This window comes from Oncorhynchus kisutch, linkage group LG2, assembly GCF_002021735.2.
Source record: "Oncorhynchus kisutch isolate 150728-3 linkage group LG2, Okis_V2, whole genome shotgun sequence".
In the NCBI taxonomy this organism is placed as follows: domain Eukaryota; kingdom Metazoa; phylum Chordata; class Actinopteri; order Salmoniformes; family Salmonidae; genus Oncorhynchus; species Oncorhynchus kisutch.
The window spans coordinates 77,474,181-77,491,224 of NC_034175.2; the positions used below are offsets into that span (position 1 = coordinate 77,474,181).

Consider the following 17,044-nt stretch of genomic DNA (forward strand, 5'->3'; position numbering starts at 1 on the left):
AGTAGCATCATAGTGGTGGTAGTAGTATCGTAGTGGTGGTGGTGTTAGTATCGTAGTGGTGGTGGTAGTATCGTAGTGGTGGTAGTAGTATCGTGGTGGTGGTAGTATTGTAGTGGTGGTAGTAGTATCGTAGTGGTGGTGGTGGTAGTAGTATTGTAGTGGTGGTACTAGTATCGTGGTGGTAGTTGCATCGTAGTGGTGGTAGTAGTATTGTAGTGGTGGTAGTAGTATTGTAGTGGTGGTAGTAGTATTGTAGTGGTGGTAGTAGTATCGTAGTGGTGGTAGCATCGTAGTGGTGGTAGTAGTATCGTAGTGGTGGTAGCATCGTAGTGGTAGTAGTATCGTAGTGGTGGTAGTAGTATCGTAGTGGTGGTAGTAGTATCGTAGTGGTAGTAGCATCATAGTGGTAGTAGTATCGTAGTGGTAGTAGCATCATAGTGGTGGTAGTAGTATCGTAGTGGTAGTAGCATCGTAGTGGTGGTAGTGGTATCGTAGTGGTAGTAGCATCATAGTGGTAGTAGTATCGTAGTGGTGGTAGTAGTATCGTAGTGGTGGTAGTAGTATCGTAGTGGTAGTAGCATCGTAGTGATAGTAGCATCGTAGTGGTGGTAGTGTCGTAGTGGTGGTAGTGTCGTAGTGGTGGTAGTAGTATCGTAGTGGTAGTAGCATCGTAGTGGTAGTAGTATCGTAGTGGTAGTAGCATCATAGTGGTGGTAGTAGTATCGTAGTGGTAGTAGCATCGTAGTGGTGGTAGTGGTATCGTAGTGGTAGTAGCATCATAGTGGTAGTAGTATCGTAGTGGTGGTAGTAGTATCGTAGTAGTGGTGGTATTAGTATCGTAGTGGTGGTAGTAGTATCGCAGTGGTGGTGGTGGTAGTGTCGTAGTGGTAGTAGCATCGTAATAGTGGTGGTAGTAGTATCGTAGTGGTAGTAGTATCGTAGTGGTGGTGGTGGTAGTATCGTAGTGGTGGTAGTAGCATCGTGGTGGTAGTAGTACCGTAGTGGTAGTAGCATCGTAGTGGTAGTAGTAGTATCGTAGTGGTGGTAGTAGTATCGTAGTGGTAGTAGTAGCATCGTAGTGGTGGTAGTAGCATCGTAGTAGTGGTAGTAGTATCGTAGTGGTAGTGGTGGTAGTATCGTAGTGGTTGTAGTAGTATCATAGTGGTGGTGGTAGTAGTATCATAGTGTTGGTGGTGGTAGTATCGTAGTGGTGGTGATAGTAGTATCGTAGATGTGGTGGTAGTATCGTAGTGGTAGTAGTGTCGTAGTGGTGGTAGTAGTAGTAGCATCGTAGTGGTAGTGGTGGTAGTATCGTAGTGGTGGTAGTAGTATCATAGTGGTGGTGGTAGTAGCATCGTAGTGGTAGTGTTATCGTAGTGGTGGTAGTATCGTAGTGGTAGTAGTATCGTAGTGGTGGTAGTAGTATCGTAGTGGTAGTAGTATCGTAGTGGTAGTAGTATCGTAGTGGTGGTAGTAGAATCGTAGTGGTAGTACTATCGTAGTGGTAGTAGCATCGTAGTGGTAGTAGTATCGTAGTGGTGGTAGTATCGTAGTGGTGGTAGTATCGTAGTGGTGGTAGTAGAATCGTAGTGGTGGTAGTATCGTAGTGGTGGTAGTATCGTAGTGGTAGTAGTATCGTAGTGGTGGTGGTAGTATCGTAGTGGTGGTAGTATCGTAGTGGTGGTAGCATCGTAGTGGTAGTAGTATCGTAGTGGTAGTAGTATCGTAGTGGTAGTAGTATCGTAGTGGTAGTAGCATCGTAGTGGTAGAAGTATCGTAGTGGTAGTAGTATCGTAGTGGTGGTGGTATCGTAGTGGTGGTAGTAGAATCGTAGTGGTAGTAGTATCGTAGTGGTGGTAGTACTATCGTGGTGGTGGTAGTATCGTAGTGGTAGTAGTATCGTAGTGGTGGTAGTAGTATCGTGGTGGTGGTAGTATCGTAGTGGTGGTAGTATCGTAGTGGTGGTAGTAGAATCGTAGTGGTGGTAGTACTATCGTAGTGGTAGTAGTATCGTAGTGGTGGTAGTGTCATAGTGGTAGTACTATCGTAGTGGTAGTAGTATCGTAGTGGTAGTAGTATCGTAGTGGTAGTAGTATCGTAGTGGTGGTAGAGGTATCGTAATGGTGATAGTATTGTAGTGGTAGTAGTAGTATCGTAGTGGTGGTAGTAGCATCGTAGTGGTAGTAGCATCGTAGTAGTATGTTGTTTCTCCCTGTATGTATGAGTTGTATTTGTCTCTCCAGGATCCTGACGGTCTCACAGCAGCACCAGTTAACCCAGGCCCAGCAGCAGGTCTCAGGGCTGGAGGTAGAGAGTAGGCAGCTACAGATCCAGGTCACCACTCTGCTCCAGACCAAGGATGTGATGCAGGGTGAGCAGTGACACTTGTTGCCTTAAAGATGAATACCAATTTCCATTTGGCAGGAAGACAGAAAGTCTTGGAGCCTACTTCCAGAATCTAAGCCTATTGTAGCCTACAATGAAAATATGACAAAAGTGCCACAGATTTACCTCTCTGTGAGTTGGGTTCTCCAGACCCCATCAAATTACACAGAACCAGCCCATTTATCCACATCTTGTATGTGTTAATTTTCAACAGTTATTCAACTCCTCATGGCTTTGTTGTATTGGTCCCTGATATCTCTATCTTCCAGGGGAGGTCCAGTGTCTGAGGGGAGAGATGGAGAGAGGGAGGAGCCAGACAGAGAAGGAGAAACAGGAGGAGCGAGAGGAGAGAGAGAGGAGCCAGAGAGAGAGGGAGGTCTGGCAAGCTGACCTGGAAAGGCTGCAGTTACTGGTAGATCAGACAACAGAGAAAGGGACAAGACAAGAGGAGGAACAGAGAGAAGAGAGGGAAGGATGGCAGAGAGAGAGGATGGCGTTGAGCTCGGAGCTGGGGCACAGAGATGGAGAGGTGGTGGCGATGAAGAACAGGATGGAGGGTTTGGAGAAGGAGAAGGAGGAGATGTCGTGTCTGTTGGAGGAGAGAGATGCAGAGCTGGAGAGACTAACCGCAGAACACAAGAGCCACCTACACAGAGAGAGAAAGCTGAAGGAGGAGGGGGAGAGATGGAGGGAGAAAGCAGAGGAGGGAGAGAGATGGAGAGAGAAAGCAGAGGAGAGAGCAGAGGAGGGAGAGAGATGGAGAGAGAAAGCAGAGGAGGGAGAGAGATGGAGGGAGAAAGCAGAGGAGAGAGCAGAAGAGGGGGAGAGATGGAGGGAGAAAGCAGAGGAGGGAGAGAGATGGAGAGAGAAAGCAGAGGAGAGAGCAGAGGAGGGAGAGAGATGGAGAGAGAAAGCAGAGGAGGGAGAGAGATGGAGGGAGAAAGCAGAGGAGAGAGCAGAAGAGGGGGAGAGATGGAGGGAGAGAGCAGAGGAGGGGGAGAGATGGAGGGAGAAAGCAGAGGAGGGAGAGAGATGGAGGGAGAAAGCAGAGGAGGGAGAGAGATGGAGGGAGAAAGCAGAGGAGAGAGCAGAGGAGGGGGAGAGATGGAGGGAGAGAGCAGAGGAGGGAGAGAGATGGAGGGAGAAAGCAGAGGAGAGAGCAGAGGAGGGGGAGAGATGGAGGGAGAGAGCAGAGGAGGGAGAGAGATGGAGGGAGAGAGCAGAGGAGGGGGAGAGATGGAGGGAGAAAGCAGAGGAGAGGGAGAGAGAAAATGAGAGACTGAGTCAGAGGCTCACTGAAAAAGAGAAGAATAACAGTGAACAAGTAAAGGCTGTGAAAAGAGAGAGTGACAAGATAGCAGAACAACTGAAAAAGGAGGAGGTAGATGGAAGGAAGAGATTAGAGAATATAGAGGAACTGAAAACTAGAATGATCTCACTGGTGGAAGAAAGAGACAATCTGGAGGCAGAACTGAAGAAAACTGAACTATTGGAGAACAAAAGGTTTGCCGCGGAGAGAGAGAACTCACAGCTCAGAGAGAGGGAGAGAGAAAGATACCAGGAGGAGAGTCTGAGAAAGAGGAGGAAGGAGTCGGAGGGAAGGGAGAGATTAGAGGAGCTGAAAACTAGAATAATCTCACTGGAGGAAGAAAGAGACAATCTGGAGAGGGAAATGGATGAAATGAGTCAGAGGTTTAAAGAAACAGAGAATAAAGAGAGTGAACAACTGAAAGACAGAAGAAGAGAGATGGAGAAGGTGGCAGAAGTTCTGAGAACAAGGGAAGGAGAGATGAGAAAGAGAGAGGAGGAGATGACAGAGCTGAAAGCCATGGTCATCTCTCTGGAGGAAGAGTTGAAGGTCATTGAGATATTAAAGGGAAACCTTCAGGCTTTAGAAGAGGTCAACACCAAACTCCGGGACAAGGAGATAGAGGAAGAGAGGAAGACGGAAAAGAGAGAAGCAGAAGAGAGGGAGAGGGCGGAGAGATTGAAAGAAGAGCTGTCACAGAAAGACGTGGAGGTACAGGAGGTGAAGAACAGGATGGAGGGATTGGAGAAGGAGAGGGAGGAGATGCTGTGTCTGTTGGAGGAGAGAGACGCAGAGCTGGAGAGACTAACCGTAGAACACAAGAGCCACCTACACAGAGAGAGAAAACTGAAGGAGGAGGGGGAGAGATGGAGAGAGAGAGCAGAGGAGGGAGAGAGATGGAGGGAGAAAGCAGAGGAGAGAGCAGAAGAGGTAGAGAGATGGAGGGAGAAAGCAGAGGAGAGAGAGAGATGGAGGGGGAAAGCAGAGGAGAGAGCAGAGGAGGTAGAGAGATGGAGAGAGAGAGCAGAGGAGGGAGAGAGATGGAGGGAGAAAGCAGAGGAGGGAGAGAGATGGAGGGAGAAAGCAGAGGAGGGAGAGAGATGGAGGGAGAAAGCAGAGGAGAGATCAGAAGAGGTAGAGAGATGGAGGGAGAAAGCAGAGGAGAGAGAGAGATGGAGGGGGAAAGCAGAGGAGAGAGCAGAGGAGGTAGAGAGATGGAGGGAGAGAGCAGAGGAGGGGGAGAGATGGAGGGAGAGAGCAGAGGAGGGGGAGAGATGGAGGGAGAAAGCAGAGGAGGGAGAGAGATGGAGGGAGAAAGCAGAGGAGAGGGAGAGAGAAAATGAGAGACTGAGTCAGAGGCTCACTGAAAAAGAGAAGAATAACAGTGAACAAGTAAAGGCTGTGAAAAGAGAGAGTGACAAGATAGCAGAACAACTGAAAAAGGAGGAGGTAGATGGAAGGAAGAGATTAGAGAATATAGAGGAACTGAAAACTAGAATGATCTCACTGGTGGAAGAAAGAGACAATCTGGAGGCAGAACTGAAGAAAACTGAACTATTGGAGAACAAAAGGTTTGCCGCGGAGAGAGAGAACTCACAGCTCAGAGAGAGGGAGAGAGAAAGATACCAGGAGGAGAGTCTGAGAAAGAGGAGGAAGGAGTCGGAGGGAAGGGAGCGAGAGGAGAGACTGAGAGGAAAGCTGGAGCTGAGAGAAGGAGAGGTTGAGGTCTTGAGAGTGAAGTTGATTGTCTTAGAAGAAGAGAGGGATGAGGTGAAGAGAGAGCAGCAGACACTAGAGGGGAAGATGGAGAGACAGATGGCTCAGCTGAGGGAAAGAGAAGAGGAGGTAGAGAAACTGAGGGAGGAGGAAGAGAAGGCCGGGGCTATGCTACAGCAGAGCGAGGAAGAGTTGAGAAATCTGAAAGACAGAATGCACCAGTCAGAGCTCTCAGAGAAACACGTCTCAGACCTTCTGATAGAGACGGAGTCTTTACTAGAGACCGAGAGGAGTCAGAGCAGAGACAGGGATAAAGCACTGCACCTGGCCAAGGAGGAGAGGGAGAGAGAATGGGCACAGGAAACAGAGCAGCACAACTTGAGACTGGAAGAGGAGGTGAAGAAATGGAAAGAAAGAGTGGAGGAACGGATAAAAGAAGTAGCAAGGCTCTCACAGCTCCTGAAGGAGAGAGAGGAGGAGGACTTTAGAGTGAAAGCGGTAGAGAGCAGTGGAGAAAGACAGAGACAGAAGGAGGAACTGAAAAGGAGTGAGGAGGAGAGGGAGAGACAGGAGGATGTTTTGAGGAGGAACAAGGAGGAGAGGGAATGGTTGGGTGCCCAGCTGAAAGAGGAGCAGACGGAGGGAGAGAGACTGAGGTCCAGACTAGAGGAGGTGCAGAGAGGACAACGCCTCCTGCAGGAGGATAGAGGATGTCGCGTAGAGAGGCTGGGGGCTCAGGTTAAAGCCCTGGAGGAGGAGAGAGACCACCTCTTAGCTGAGATCAGGAAGAAGGAGAGAGAGGCTGGGATCCTGAAGGATGAGACTCACAGAGAGAGGAGAGAGAAGGAGAGGACTGGCTCCTCACTGAGAAGGATGGAGGAGGAGTTGAAGGAGAGCAGGGAGGCGCTGGCCCTCCGTCTGGCCACCCTGAAGGAGCAGGGAGCAGAGATGACCAGGAGCAGGGAGAGAAGCAGGAAGGAGGTGCAGGAGAAGGAGGGGGACAACCAGAAGATGAGAGAGGGGCTGAAGACAGCCATGCAGGAGATGGCTACCTTGAACCAGCTGCTGGAGGAGAGCCACAGGGAGGGGGAGAGGCTAAGGAGCCTCCTGCAGGAGAGGAAAGAGGAGATGGTGAAGAGCAGGGAGGAGAGCCTGCGTGCTGCCCGGGGGGAGGTGGAGGAGCTGCGAGGGAGGACCAGGGCTGTGGAGCAAGAGAAAAGGGAGGTGGAGAGAAAGCTCAGAGACAGAGAGGAGGAGATGGAGGAGGTAGTGAGAGAGAAGGACAGGAGACAGAAGGAGATGGAGGAGGTGTTGGTAGAGAAGGAGGCTGAGCTGACCACCACCAGGGCTAGACTGGATGTCCTGGAGGAACAGAGGACAGAGCTCAGATGTCTGGCTGCTGAGACGGCAGTTACACAGCTCAGAGAGAGAATCAGAGTGGTGGAGGGAGAGATGGAGGGAGTGAGAGAAGAGAAGAAGAGCGAGATCGAGAGGCTTCAGCGGAAGATGGAGACGTTGAGACAGGAAGAGGAGGAGAGGAGGGAGAGTCTGAAACTAAGGGAGCAGGAGAGCCTGAGGCGTGTAGAGTTAGTCACGGACATGCTGAGAGAGAGGGAGACGGAGCTGGAGAGGGTGAGAGAGAAAGCTTACAGAGAGGAGAAAAATAAACTGGAGGAGAGAAAGAGAGACACAGAGGAAGTGAAACTGCAGAGTCTGGAGAAAGAAGAGACAGATGAACAGAGGAGACTGAGAGAGCCTGGGGAACAAAGGGAGGCGACAGACCAGAAGAGAGGAGAAAGAAGTCGGGAGGGTCCAGGAAGAGAGGTCTGGCTTCAGGACGAGGTAGATACTCTGAGGAAGAGAGTGTCCTCCCAGCTCCTGGACACAGAGGAAAGGGAGAGACTGTTGAGACAGAGAGAAGAGGAGGGCCAGGAGAGTCTTAGACTGTTGAGACAGAGGGAGACAGAGCTTTACACCCTGAGAGAGAGAGTAGAGGAACTCGGTAAGGACAGAGACCGTGTCACAGCTGCCCTGGAGAAGACTGAGGCTACCATGATTGGCTACCGGGACAGAGCCCACCAACAGGAGCAAAGCAGAGGGGCGGGATCTGAGGTTAGTACAACTCCTCTCTATGGCTGCACCCCAAATGACCCCTATGGACCCTGGTCACTAGTAGTGCACTATACAGGGAATAGGGTTCCACAGGGCGCTGGTCACTAGTAGTGCACTATACAGGGAATAGGGTTCCACAGGGCGCTGGTCTAAAGTAGTGCACTATATAGGGAATAGGGTTCCACAGGGTGCTGGTCTAAAGTAGTGCACTATATAGGGAATAGGGTTCCACAGGGCGCTGGTCTAAAGTAGTGCACTATACAGGGAATAGGGTTCCACAGGGCGCTGGTCTAAAGTAGTGCACTATACAGGGAATAGGGTTCCACAGGGCGCTGGTCTAAAGTTGTGCACTATACAGGGAATAGGGTTCCACAGGGCGCTGGTCTAAAGTAGTGCACTATACAGGGAATAGGGTGCCATAGGGCGCTGGTCAACTGTAGTGCACTATATAGGGAATAGGGTGCCATTTGAGATGCAAACCACTGTCAATATTGGTCCTTCGAGCTGGACACAGTTAGTCTGGTGTCTGTTGGTAAAGGATGTGGTCTGGTGTCTGTTGGTAAAGGATGTGGTCTGGTGTCTGTAGGTAAAGGATGTGGCCTGGTGTCTGTAGGTAAAGGATGTGAGCTGGTGTCTGTAGGTAAAGGATGTGAGCTGGTGTCTGTTGGTAAATGATGTGAGCTGGTGTCTGTAGGTAAAAGATGTGGCCTGGTGTCTGTAGGTAAAGGATGTGAGCTGGTGTCTGTTGGTAAAGGATGTGGCCTGGTGTCTGTAGGTAAAGGATGTGGCCTGGTGTCTGTAGGTAAAGGATGTGGCCTGGTGTCTGTAGGTAAAGGATGTGAGCTGGTGTCTGTTGGTAAAGGATGTGGCCTGGTGTCTGTAGGTAAAGGATGTGAGCTGGTGTCTGTAGGTAAAGGATGTGAGCTAATCAGGAGAAGGGACTGGACCAGACACTACTTTACAAATGACATCTCATCCCCTATATAGTGCACTGCTTTAGACCGGGGCCCTCCTCGAGGGCCCTCCTCTAAACCCTCCTCAAGAAATGGTATAACCCCCCAAGACATGTTATAACTCCCCAAGACATGTTATAACCCCCCAATACATTTTATAACCCCCCAATACATGTTATAACCCCCCAAGACATGTTATAACCCCCCAAGGCATGTTATAACCCCCCAAGGCATGTTATAACCCCCCAAGACATGTTATAACCCCCCAGGACATATTAGAACCCCCCAAGACATGTTATAACCCCCCAAGACATGTTATAACCCCCCAAGACATGTTATAACCCCCCAAGGCATGTTATAACCCCCCAAGACATGTTATAACCCCCCAGGACATTTTAGAACCCCCCAAGGGACGTTATAACCCCCAAGACATGTTATAACCCCCCAAGACATGTTATAACCCCCCAAGGGACATTATAACCCCCTAAGGGACAGTTTTCCAGTTGTGAGCAGCAATTCAGTGTCTGTCTGGTGAGTTCCTGTCAGACACGTCTGCCCATACAGGAGACGGTAGTGCTGTACAGTTCAGTACACGACCCTGATGTAAAAGACTGCCTGTCCTGCAGAGGGCCGTGGCCCAGATAGAGATGGACCCTGTGGTCCAGGAACGTCTATCTGTCCTGCAGAGGGCCGTGGCCCAGCTAGAGATAGACCCCCTGGTCCAGGAACGTCTGTCTGTCCTGCAGAGGGCCATGGCCCAGCTAGAGATGGACCCTGTGGTCCAGGAAGGTCTGTCTGTCATGCAGAGGGCCGTGGCCCAGCTAGAGCTAGACCCCCTGGTCCAGGACCGTCTGTCTGTCCTGCAGAGGGCCGTGGCCCAGCTAGAGATGGACCCTGTGGTCCAGGAATGTTTGTATGTCCTGCAGAGGGATGTGGCCCAGCTGGAGATGGACCCTGATGTAAAAGACTGTCTGTCTGTCCTGCAGAGGGCCGTGGCCCAGATAGAGATAGACCCCCTGGTCCAGGAACGTCTGTCTGTCCTGCAGAGGGCCGTGGCCCAGCTGGAGATAGACCATAGACGGCTACAGAGGAGGAATACACAACTGGAACAACGCACTGACAGACTGAAGACTGAGAGGAAACACCTCAGAGAGATGCTGACACAGGTATACTGATTCTCCTTGTTTTCTACCTTATTTACCTGCACAACTAAAGGTTAAGTTAATCATCCATTCACCTGATTCCGGATCCCGAATAGAAAGGAGGTGCCCTCACATTTGCCTGTTTTCTAGTCTCAGACTTGGATAATTCAGAACAGTTACCTTACTATTTAGAATGATACTTCTGATGTGGTTTGTGTTAAAGACGGAGAGAGAATCATCACGTGATGAGTTGTCCTCCAGCGGCCTCAGAGACAGAGCTCAGGTTGGTCATCAACCGTCTACTAACTACTCTGGTCATGTCACTAGCAGTTACAACTCAATGGGCTACTACAGTGGAATTGGACTGCACCAAACAACTCATCTACAAATCACTTTGCATCCCAAGGGGGGGGGCACTGAAATGTGCTGATTTTAGACAGAGCGTTAACTCCTTTCTGTCCTGTAGGAGTCCAGGGGCTTGGTTGGTCTGGAAACAGAGGAGTTGGGACTCCTTAGGACCAAGGTGAAGGAGCTAGAGGACCAGGTAGGTCACTGTGGGCACTGTGGCTGTGTCCCAATCTGTATCCAGTTCCCTTAAGGGCTCATCAGAGTTCACAGCAGTGTTCTACAATATTGAACCATTGCTTTCATATTTTTTTTACAATTCTCAGCGCGCCTCCCTGAAGCGATTTCTCCAGCCGTTCAAAAGAAGAGAAGCCGTGTACACAGAGTTTATTTTGGGGAGGTGCACGGTCACTGGGCCGCGGGACTATTACAGTTCTGTAGCTTTGGACTCTGAATCACGCAGAGGACCATAACTATTGATCACGGTGTCTGATCATTATAAATCATAACCATTGATCACGGTGTCTGATCATTATAAATCATAACTATTGATCACGGTGTCTGATCATTATAAATCATAACTATTGATCACGGTGTCTGATCATTATAAATCATAACTATTGATCACGGTGTCTGATCATTATAGATCATAACTATTGATCACGGTGTCTGATCATTATAAATCATAACAATTGATCACGGTGTCTGATCATTATAAATCATAACTATTGATCACGGTGTCTGATCATTATAAATCATAACTATTGATCACGGTGTCTGATCATTATAAATCATAACTATTGATCACGGTGTCTGATCATTATAGATCATAACTATTGATCACGGTGTCTGATCATTATAAATCATAACAATTGATCACGGTGTCTGATCATTATAAATCATAACTATTGATCACGGTGTCTGATCATTATAAATCATAACTATTGATCACGGTGTCTGATCATTATAGATCATAACTATTGATCACGGTGTCTGATCATTATAAATCATAACTATTGATCACGGTGTCTGATCATTATAAATCATAACCATTGATCACGGTGTCTGATCATTATAAATCATAACTATTGATCACGGTGTCTGATCATTATAAATCATAACTATTGATCACGGTGTCTGATCATTATAAATCATAACTATTGATCACGGTGTCTGATCATTATAAATCATAACTATTGATCACGGTGTCTGATCATTATAAATCATAACTATTGATCACGGTGTCTGATCATTATAAATCATAAATATTGATCACGGTGTCTGATCATTATAGATCATAACTATTGATCACGGTGTCTGATCATTATAAATCATAACTATTGATCACGGTGTCTGATCATTATAAATCATAACTATTGATCACGGTGTCTGATCATTATAAATCATAACTATTGATCACGGTGTCTGATCATTATAAATCATAACTATTGATCACGGTGTCTGATCATTATAAATCATAACTATTGATCACGGTGTCTGATCATTATAGATCATAACTATTGATCACGGTGTCTGATCATTATAAATCATAACTATTGATCACGGTGTCTGATCATTATAAATCATAACTATTGATCACGGTGTCTGATCATTATAGATCATAACTATTGATCACGGTGTCTGATCATTATAAATCATAACTATTGATCACGGTGTCTGATCATTATAAATCATAACTATTGATCACGGTGTCTGATCATTATAGATCATAACTATTGATCACGGGCCGGTGAGGGAATACGATGTCATTTCAGATGTATACTATGATTTGTCTTATTTAATCATCATTTATCAAGGTGATTGAACGATACACCTTTATATTAATGTTGAACGTTCCCTAACCTCGCAGGTACACTACCTACAGCTGACACTCGTCCTCGACCACCGGGAGAGGGTGGAGTTTATCCAACACTCCTCCAGGAACAACCAATGGCTGGTGTCTCTTCGCCAAGACTTGACTGATTCTCTGGTGTTGGTCTCGCAGCAACCAATCCCCTCTGTGCTAGAGTCAGAGACACACCGATTGGATAGGAGTGTCATGGAGGAGGAGATGAGATTGTCTCTCAGTCAGAGTTGAAGATGAAGCACAGTATGTTTGCCTCCGAAATGGCACCCTATTGTCTTCCAGGGCTCTGGTCAAAAGTAGTGCACTATATCTGGAATAGGGTGCCATTTGGGTCTAAAGTAGTGCACTATATCTGGAATAGGGTGCCATTTGGGACCTGCCCTATGTATACTGAACAAAGATATAAACACAGCATGCACTATTCCAGATATCAATAGTACTGAGTTCCACTTCATATTAACTCAATTGAAATAAATTCATTAGGCCCTAATCTATGGATTTAACATGACTGGGCAGGGGCACAGTCCATGGGTGGGCCTGGGAGGGCATAGGCCCAACTAATCAGAATGAGTTTTTCCCCACAAAAGGGCTTTATTACAGACAGAAATACTCCTCCGCTTCATCAGCTGTCTGGGTGGCTGGTCTCAGACGATTTTGCAGGTGAAGAAGCCGGATGTGGACCTCCTGGGCTGGCCTGGTTACACGTGGTCTGCGGTTGTGAGGCTGGCTGGACGTATCGCCATATTCTCTAAAAGGACATTGGAGGTGGCTTATGGTAGAGAAATTAACATTCAATTATCTGGCAACAGCTCTGGTGGACATTCCTGCTGTCAGCATTCCAATTGCACCCTCCTTCAAAACCTGAGACATCTGTGGCATTGTGTTGTGTGACAAAACTGCACATTTTAGAGTGGCCTTTTATTGTTCCTAGCACAAGGTGCACCTGTGTAATGCTCATGCTGTTAAATCATCTTCTTGATATGCCACACCTGTCGGGGATGGATTATCTTGGCAAAGAAGAAATGCTCACTAACAGTGATGTGCACAAATTAATTTACAACTTTAAATGTTGTGTTTATATTTTTGTTCAGTGTAGTTATCATATACCTTTTATGCGTTTTAAATCCGAGTTGGGGTCAATTCACTTTTCAATGTAGTCAATTCAGGAAGTGAATATTTCCAATTCATGAGGATTTTTCCAATTCATGAAAGCCCGATTCCGACTTAGGACGCCTTTCATACCCACTTCAGTAGTTGGTATTCAGACTTAACTTATGAAGGTGTGTAACGTGCTTTTCTTTTGAGCTCGCTGAATACATTTAATTAAACTGCTGAAAAGCCTCCCACTTGCTGGGCGACAGATTTTCTTGTGGAGTTTTCATACAGTAGGGTTTTCAGTACATCCCTTTAACTACCTTCTAGAGAACAGGTTCAGAATATAGAATCCTTCTAGAGAACAGGTTCAGAATATAGAATCCTTCTAGAGAACAGGTTCAGAATATAGAATCCTTCTAGAGAACAGGTTCAGAATATAGAATCCTTCTAGAGAACAGGTTCAGAATATAGAATCCATCTAGAGAACAGGTTCAGAATATAGAATCCATCTAGAGAACAGGTTCAGAATATAGAATCCTTCTAGAGAACAGGTTCAGAATATAGAATCCTTCTAGAGAACAGGTTCAGAATATAGAATCCTTCTAGAGAACAGGTTCAGAATATAGAATCCTTCTAGAGAACAGGTTCAGAATATAGAATCCTTCTAGAGAACAGGTTCAGAATATAGAATCCATCTAGAGAACAGGTTCAGAATATAGAATCCATCTAGAGAACAGGTTCAGAATATAGAATCCTTCTAGAGAACAGGTTCAGAATATAGAATCATTCTAGAGAACAGGTTCAGAATATAGAATCCTTCTAGAGAACAGGTTCAGAATATAGAATCCATCTAGAGAACAGGTTCAGAATATAGAATCCTTCTAGAGAACAGGTTCAGAATATAGAATCCTTCTAGAGAACAGGTTCAGAATATAGAATCCATCTAGAGAACAGGTTCAGAATATAGAATCCTTCTAGAGAACAGGTTCAGAATATAGAATCCTTCTAGAGAACAGGTTCAGAATATAGAATCCATCTAGAGAACAGGTTCAGAATATAGAATCCTTCTAGAGAACAGGTTCAGAATATAGAATCCTTCTAGAGAACAGGTTCAGAATATAGAATCCTTCTAGAGAACAGGTTCAGAATATAGAATCCTTCTAGAGAACAGGTTCAGAATATAGAATCCTTCTAGAGAACAGGTTCAGAATATAGAATCCTTCTAGAGAACAGGTTCAGAATATAGAATCCTTCTAGAGAACAGGTTCAGAATATAGAATCCTTCTAGAGAACAGGTTCAGAATATAGAATCCTTCTAGAGAACAGGTTCAGAATATAGAATCCTTCTAGAGAACAGGTTCAGAATATAGAATCCTTCTAGAGAACAGGTTCAGAATATAGAATCCTTCTAGAGAACAGGTTCAGAATATAGAATCCTTCTAGAGAACAGGTTCAGAATATAGAATCCTTCTAGAGAACAAGGTTCAGAATATAGAATCCTTCTAGAGAACAGGTTCAGAATATAGAATCCATCTAGAGAACAGGTTCAGAATATAGAATCCTTCTAGAGAACAGGTTCAGAATATATAATCCTTCTAGAGAACAGGTTCAGAATATAGAATCCTTCTAGAGAACAGGTTCAGAATATAGAATCCATCTAGAGAACAGGTTCAGAATATAGAATCCATCTAGAGAACAGGTTCAGAATATAGAATCCTTCTAGAGAACAGGTTCAGAATATAGAATCCTTCTAGAGAACAGGTTCAGAATATAGAATCCTTCTAGAGAACAGGTTCAGAATATAGAATCCTTCTAGAGAACAGTTTCAGAATATAGAATCCATCTAGAGAACAGGTTCAGAATATAGAATCCTTCTAGAGAACAGGTTCAGAATATAGAATCCTTCTAGAGAACAGGTTCAGAATATAGAATCCATCTAGAGAACAGGTTCAGAATATAGAATCCATCTAGAGAACAGGTTCAGAATATAGAATCCTTCTAGAGAACAGGTTCAGAATATAGAATCCTTCTAGAGAACAGGTTCAGAATATAGAATCCTTCTAGAGAACAGGTTCAGAATATAGAATCCATCTAGAGAACAGGTTCAGAATATAGAATCCTTCTAGAGAACAGGTTCAGAATATAGAATCCTTCTAGAGAACAGGTTCAGAATATAGAATCCATCTAGAGAACAGGTTCAGAATATAGAATCCTTCTAGAGAACAGGTTCAGAATATAGAATCCTTCTAGAGAACAGGTTCAGAATATAGAATCCTTCTAGAGAACAGGTTCAGAATATAGAATCCTTCTAGAGAACAGGTTCAGAATATAGAATCCTTCTAGAGAACAGGTTCAGAATATAGAATCCTTCTAGAGAACAGGTTCAGAATATAGAATCCTTCTAGAGAACAGGTTCAGAATATAGAATCCTTCTAGAGAACAGGTTCAGAATATAGAATCCTTCTAGAGAACAGGTTCAGAATATAGAATCCTTCTAGAGAACAAGTTCAGAATATAGAATCCATCTAGAGAACAGGTTCAGAATATAGAATCCTTCTAGAGAACAGGTTCAGAATATAGAATCCATCTAGAGAACAGGTTCAGAATATAGAATCCTTCTAGAGAACAGGTTCAGAATATAGAATCCTTCTAGAGAACAGGTTCAGAATATAGAATCCATCTAGAGAACAGGTTCAGAATATAGAATCCTTCTAGAGAACAGGTTCAGAATATAGAATCCATCTAGAGAACAGGTTCAGAATATAGAATCCTTCTAGAGAACAGGTTCAGAATATAGAATCCTTCTAGAGAACAGGTTCAGAATATAGAATCCTTCTAGAGAACAGGTTCAGAATATAGAATCCTAGAGAACAGGTTCAGAATATAGAATCCATCTAGAGAACAGGTTCAGAATATAGAATCCTTCTAGAGAACAGGTTCAGAATATAGAATCCTTCTAGAGAACAGGTTCAGAATATAGAATCCATCTAGAGAACAGGTTCAGAATATAGAATCCTTCTAGAGAACAGGTTCAGAATATAGAATCCTTCTAGAGAACAGGTTCAGAATATAGATTCCTTCTAGAGAACAGGTTCAGAATATAGAATCCTTCTAGAGAACAGGTTCAGAATATAGAATCCTTCTAGAGAACAGGTTCAGAATATAGAATCCATCTAGAGAACAGGTTCAGAATATAGAATCCTTCTAGAGAACAGGTTCAGAATATAGAATCCTTCTAGAGAACAGGTTCAGAATATAGAATCCTTCTAGAGAACAGGTTCAGAATATAGGGATCATGTAAAAACAAGGCAATAGTATTCAGACCCCTTTTGGATTTCTCCACATGTTACAAAGGATTCCAATGGATTTAATTGAACTTTTTTCTCAACAATGTACACAAAATATTCTGTCCATGTAAAAACAAAACATCTATATATTTTTAAAGATGATTAGAAATTATATAACTAAAATATAGTTGTTGCATGAATATTCAGCTCTGAGTCGGTACAGGTTAGACAGAAACACTTTTGGCAGCAATTACAGTCTTTCTGGGTAAGTCTCTAAGAGTGATTACAGCTGTGAGTCTTTCTGGGTAAATCCCTAACAGTGATTACAGCTGTGAGTCTCTGGGTAAGTCTCTAAGAGTGAATACAGCTGTGAGTCTCTCTGGGTAAGTCTCTAAGAGTGATTACAGCTGTGAGTCTCTCTGGGTAAGTCTCTTAAGAGTGATTACAGCTGTGAGTCTTTCTGGGTAAGTCTCTAAGAGTGATTACAGCCGTGAGTCTTTCTGGGTAAGTCTCCAAGAGTGATTACAGCTGTGAGTCTTTCTGGGTAAGTCTCTAAGAGTGATTACAGCCGTGAGTCTTTCTGGGTAAGTCTCTAAGAGCTTCGCACACCTGAATTGTGCACCATTTGCACATTATTATTTTCAAAAATCTTCAAGCTCTGTCAAGGTGTTGGGATCATGGCTAGACAGCCACAGATTTTCAAGCAAAACTGTAACTCGGCCACTCAGGAACATTCACTGTCTTCTTGGTAAGCAACTCCAGTGTAGATTTGGCCTTGTGTTTTAGGTTATTGTCCTGCTGAAAGGTGAATTCATGTCCCAGTGTCTGGTGGA

At 45.1% G+C, this 17,044-nt stretch overlaps 1 protein-coding gene across 2 annotated transcripts; it reads left to right on the forward strand.

The window, feature by feature from the left end:
• The first annotated feature begins 4,971 nt into the window (after positions 1-4,971).
• Positions 4,972-13,192, forward strand: LOC109905336 (trichohyalin). 2 transcript variants are annotated; one of them, XM_031801708.1, is made up of 6 exons: positions 4,972-7,522; positions 9,462-9,641; positions 9,841-9,900; positions 10,084-10,161; positions 10,289-10,338; positions 11,833-11,958. In XM_031801708.1, the coding sequence occupies exons 1-6, from the start codon at positions 5,192-5,194 to the stop codon at positions 11,849-11,851; spliced, it is 2,718 nt and encodes a 905-aa protein (XP_031657568.1). In that variant the 5' UTR covers positions 4,972-5,191; the 3' UTR covers positions 11,852-11,958. The 2 variants fall into 2 exon arrangements, with proteins under 2 accessions (XP_031657568.1, XP_031657560.1); XM_031801700.1 differs by lacking the exon at positions 10,289-10,338 and having other exon boundaries at positions 11,833-13,192.
• Positions 13,193-17,044: the final 3,852 nt, after the last annotated feature.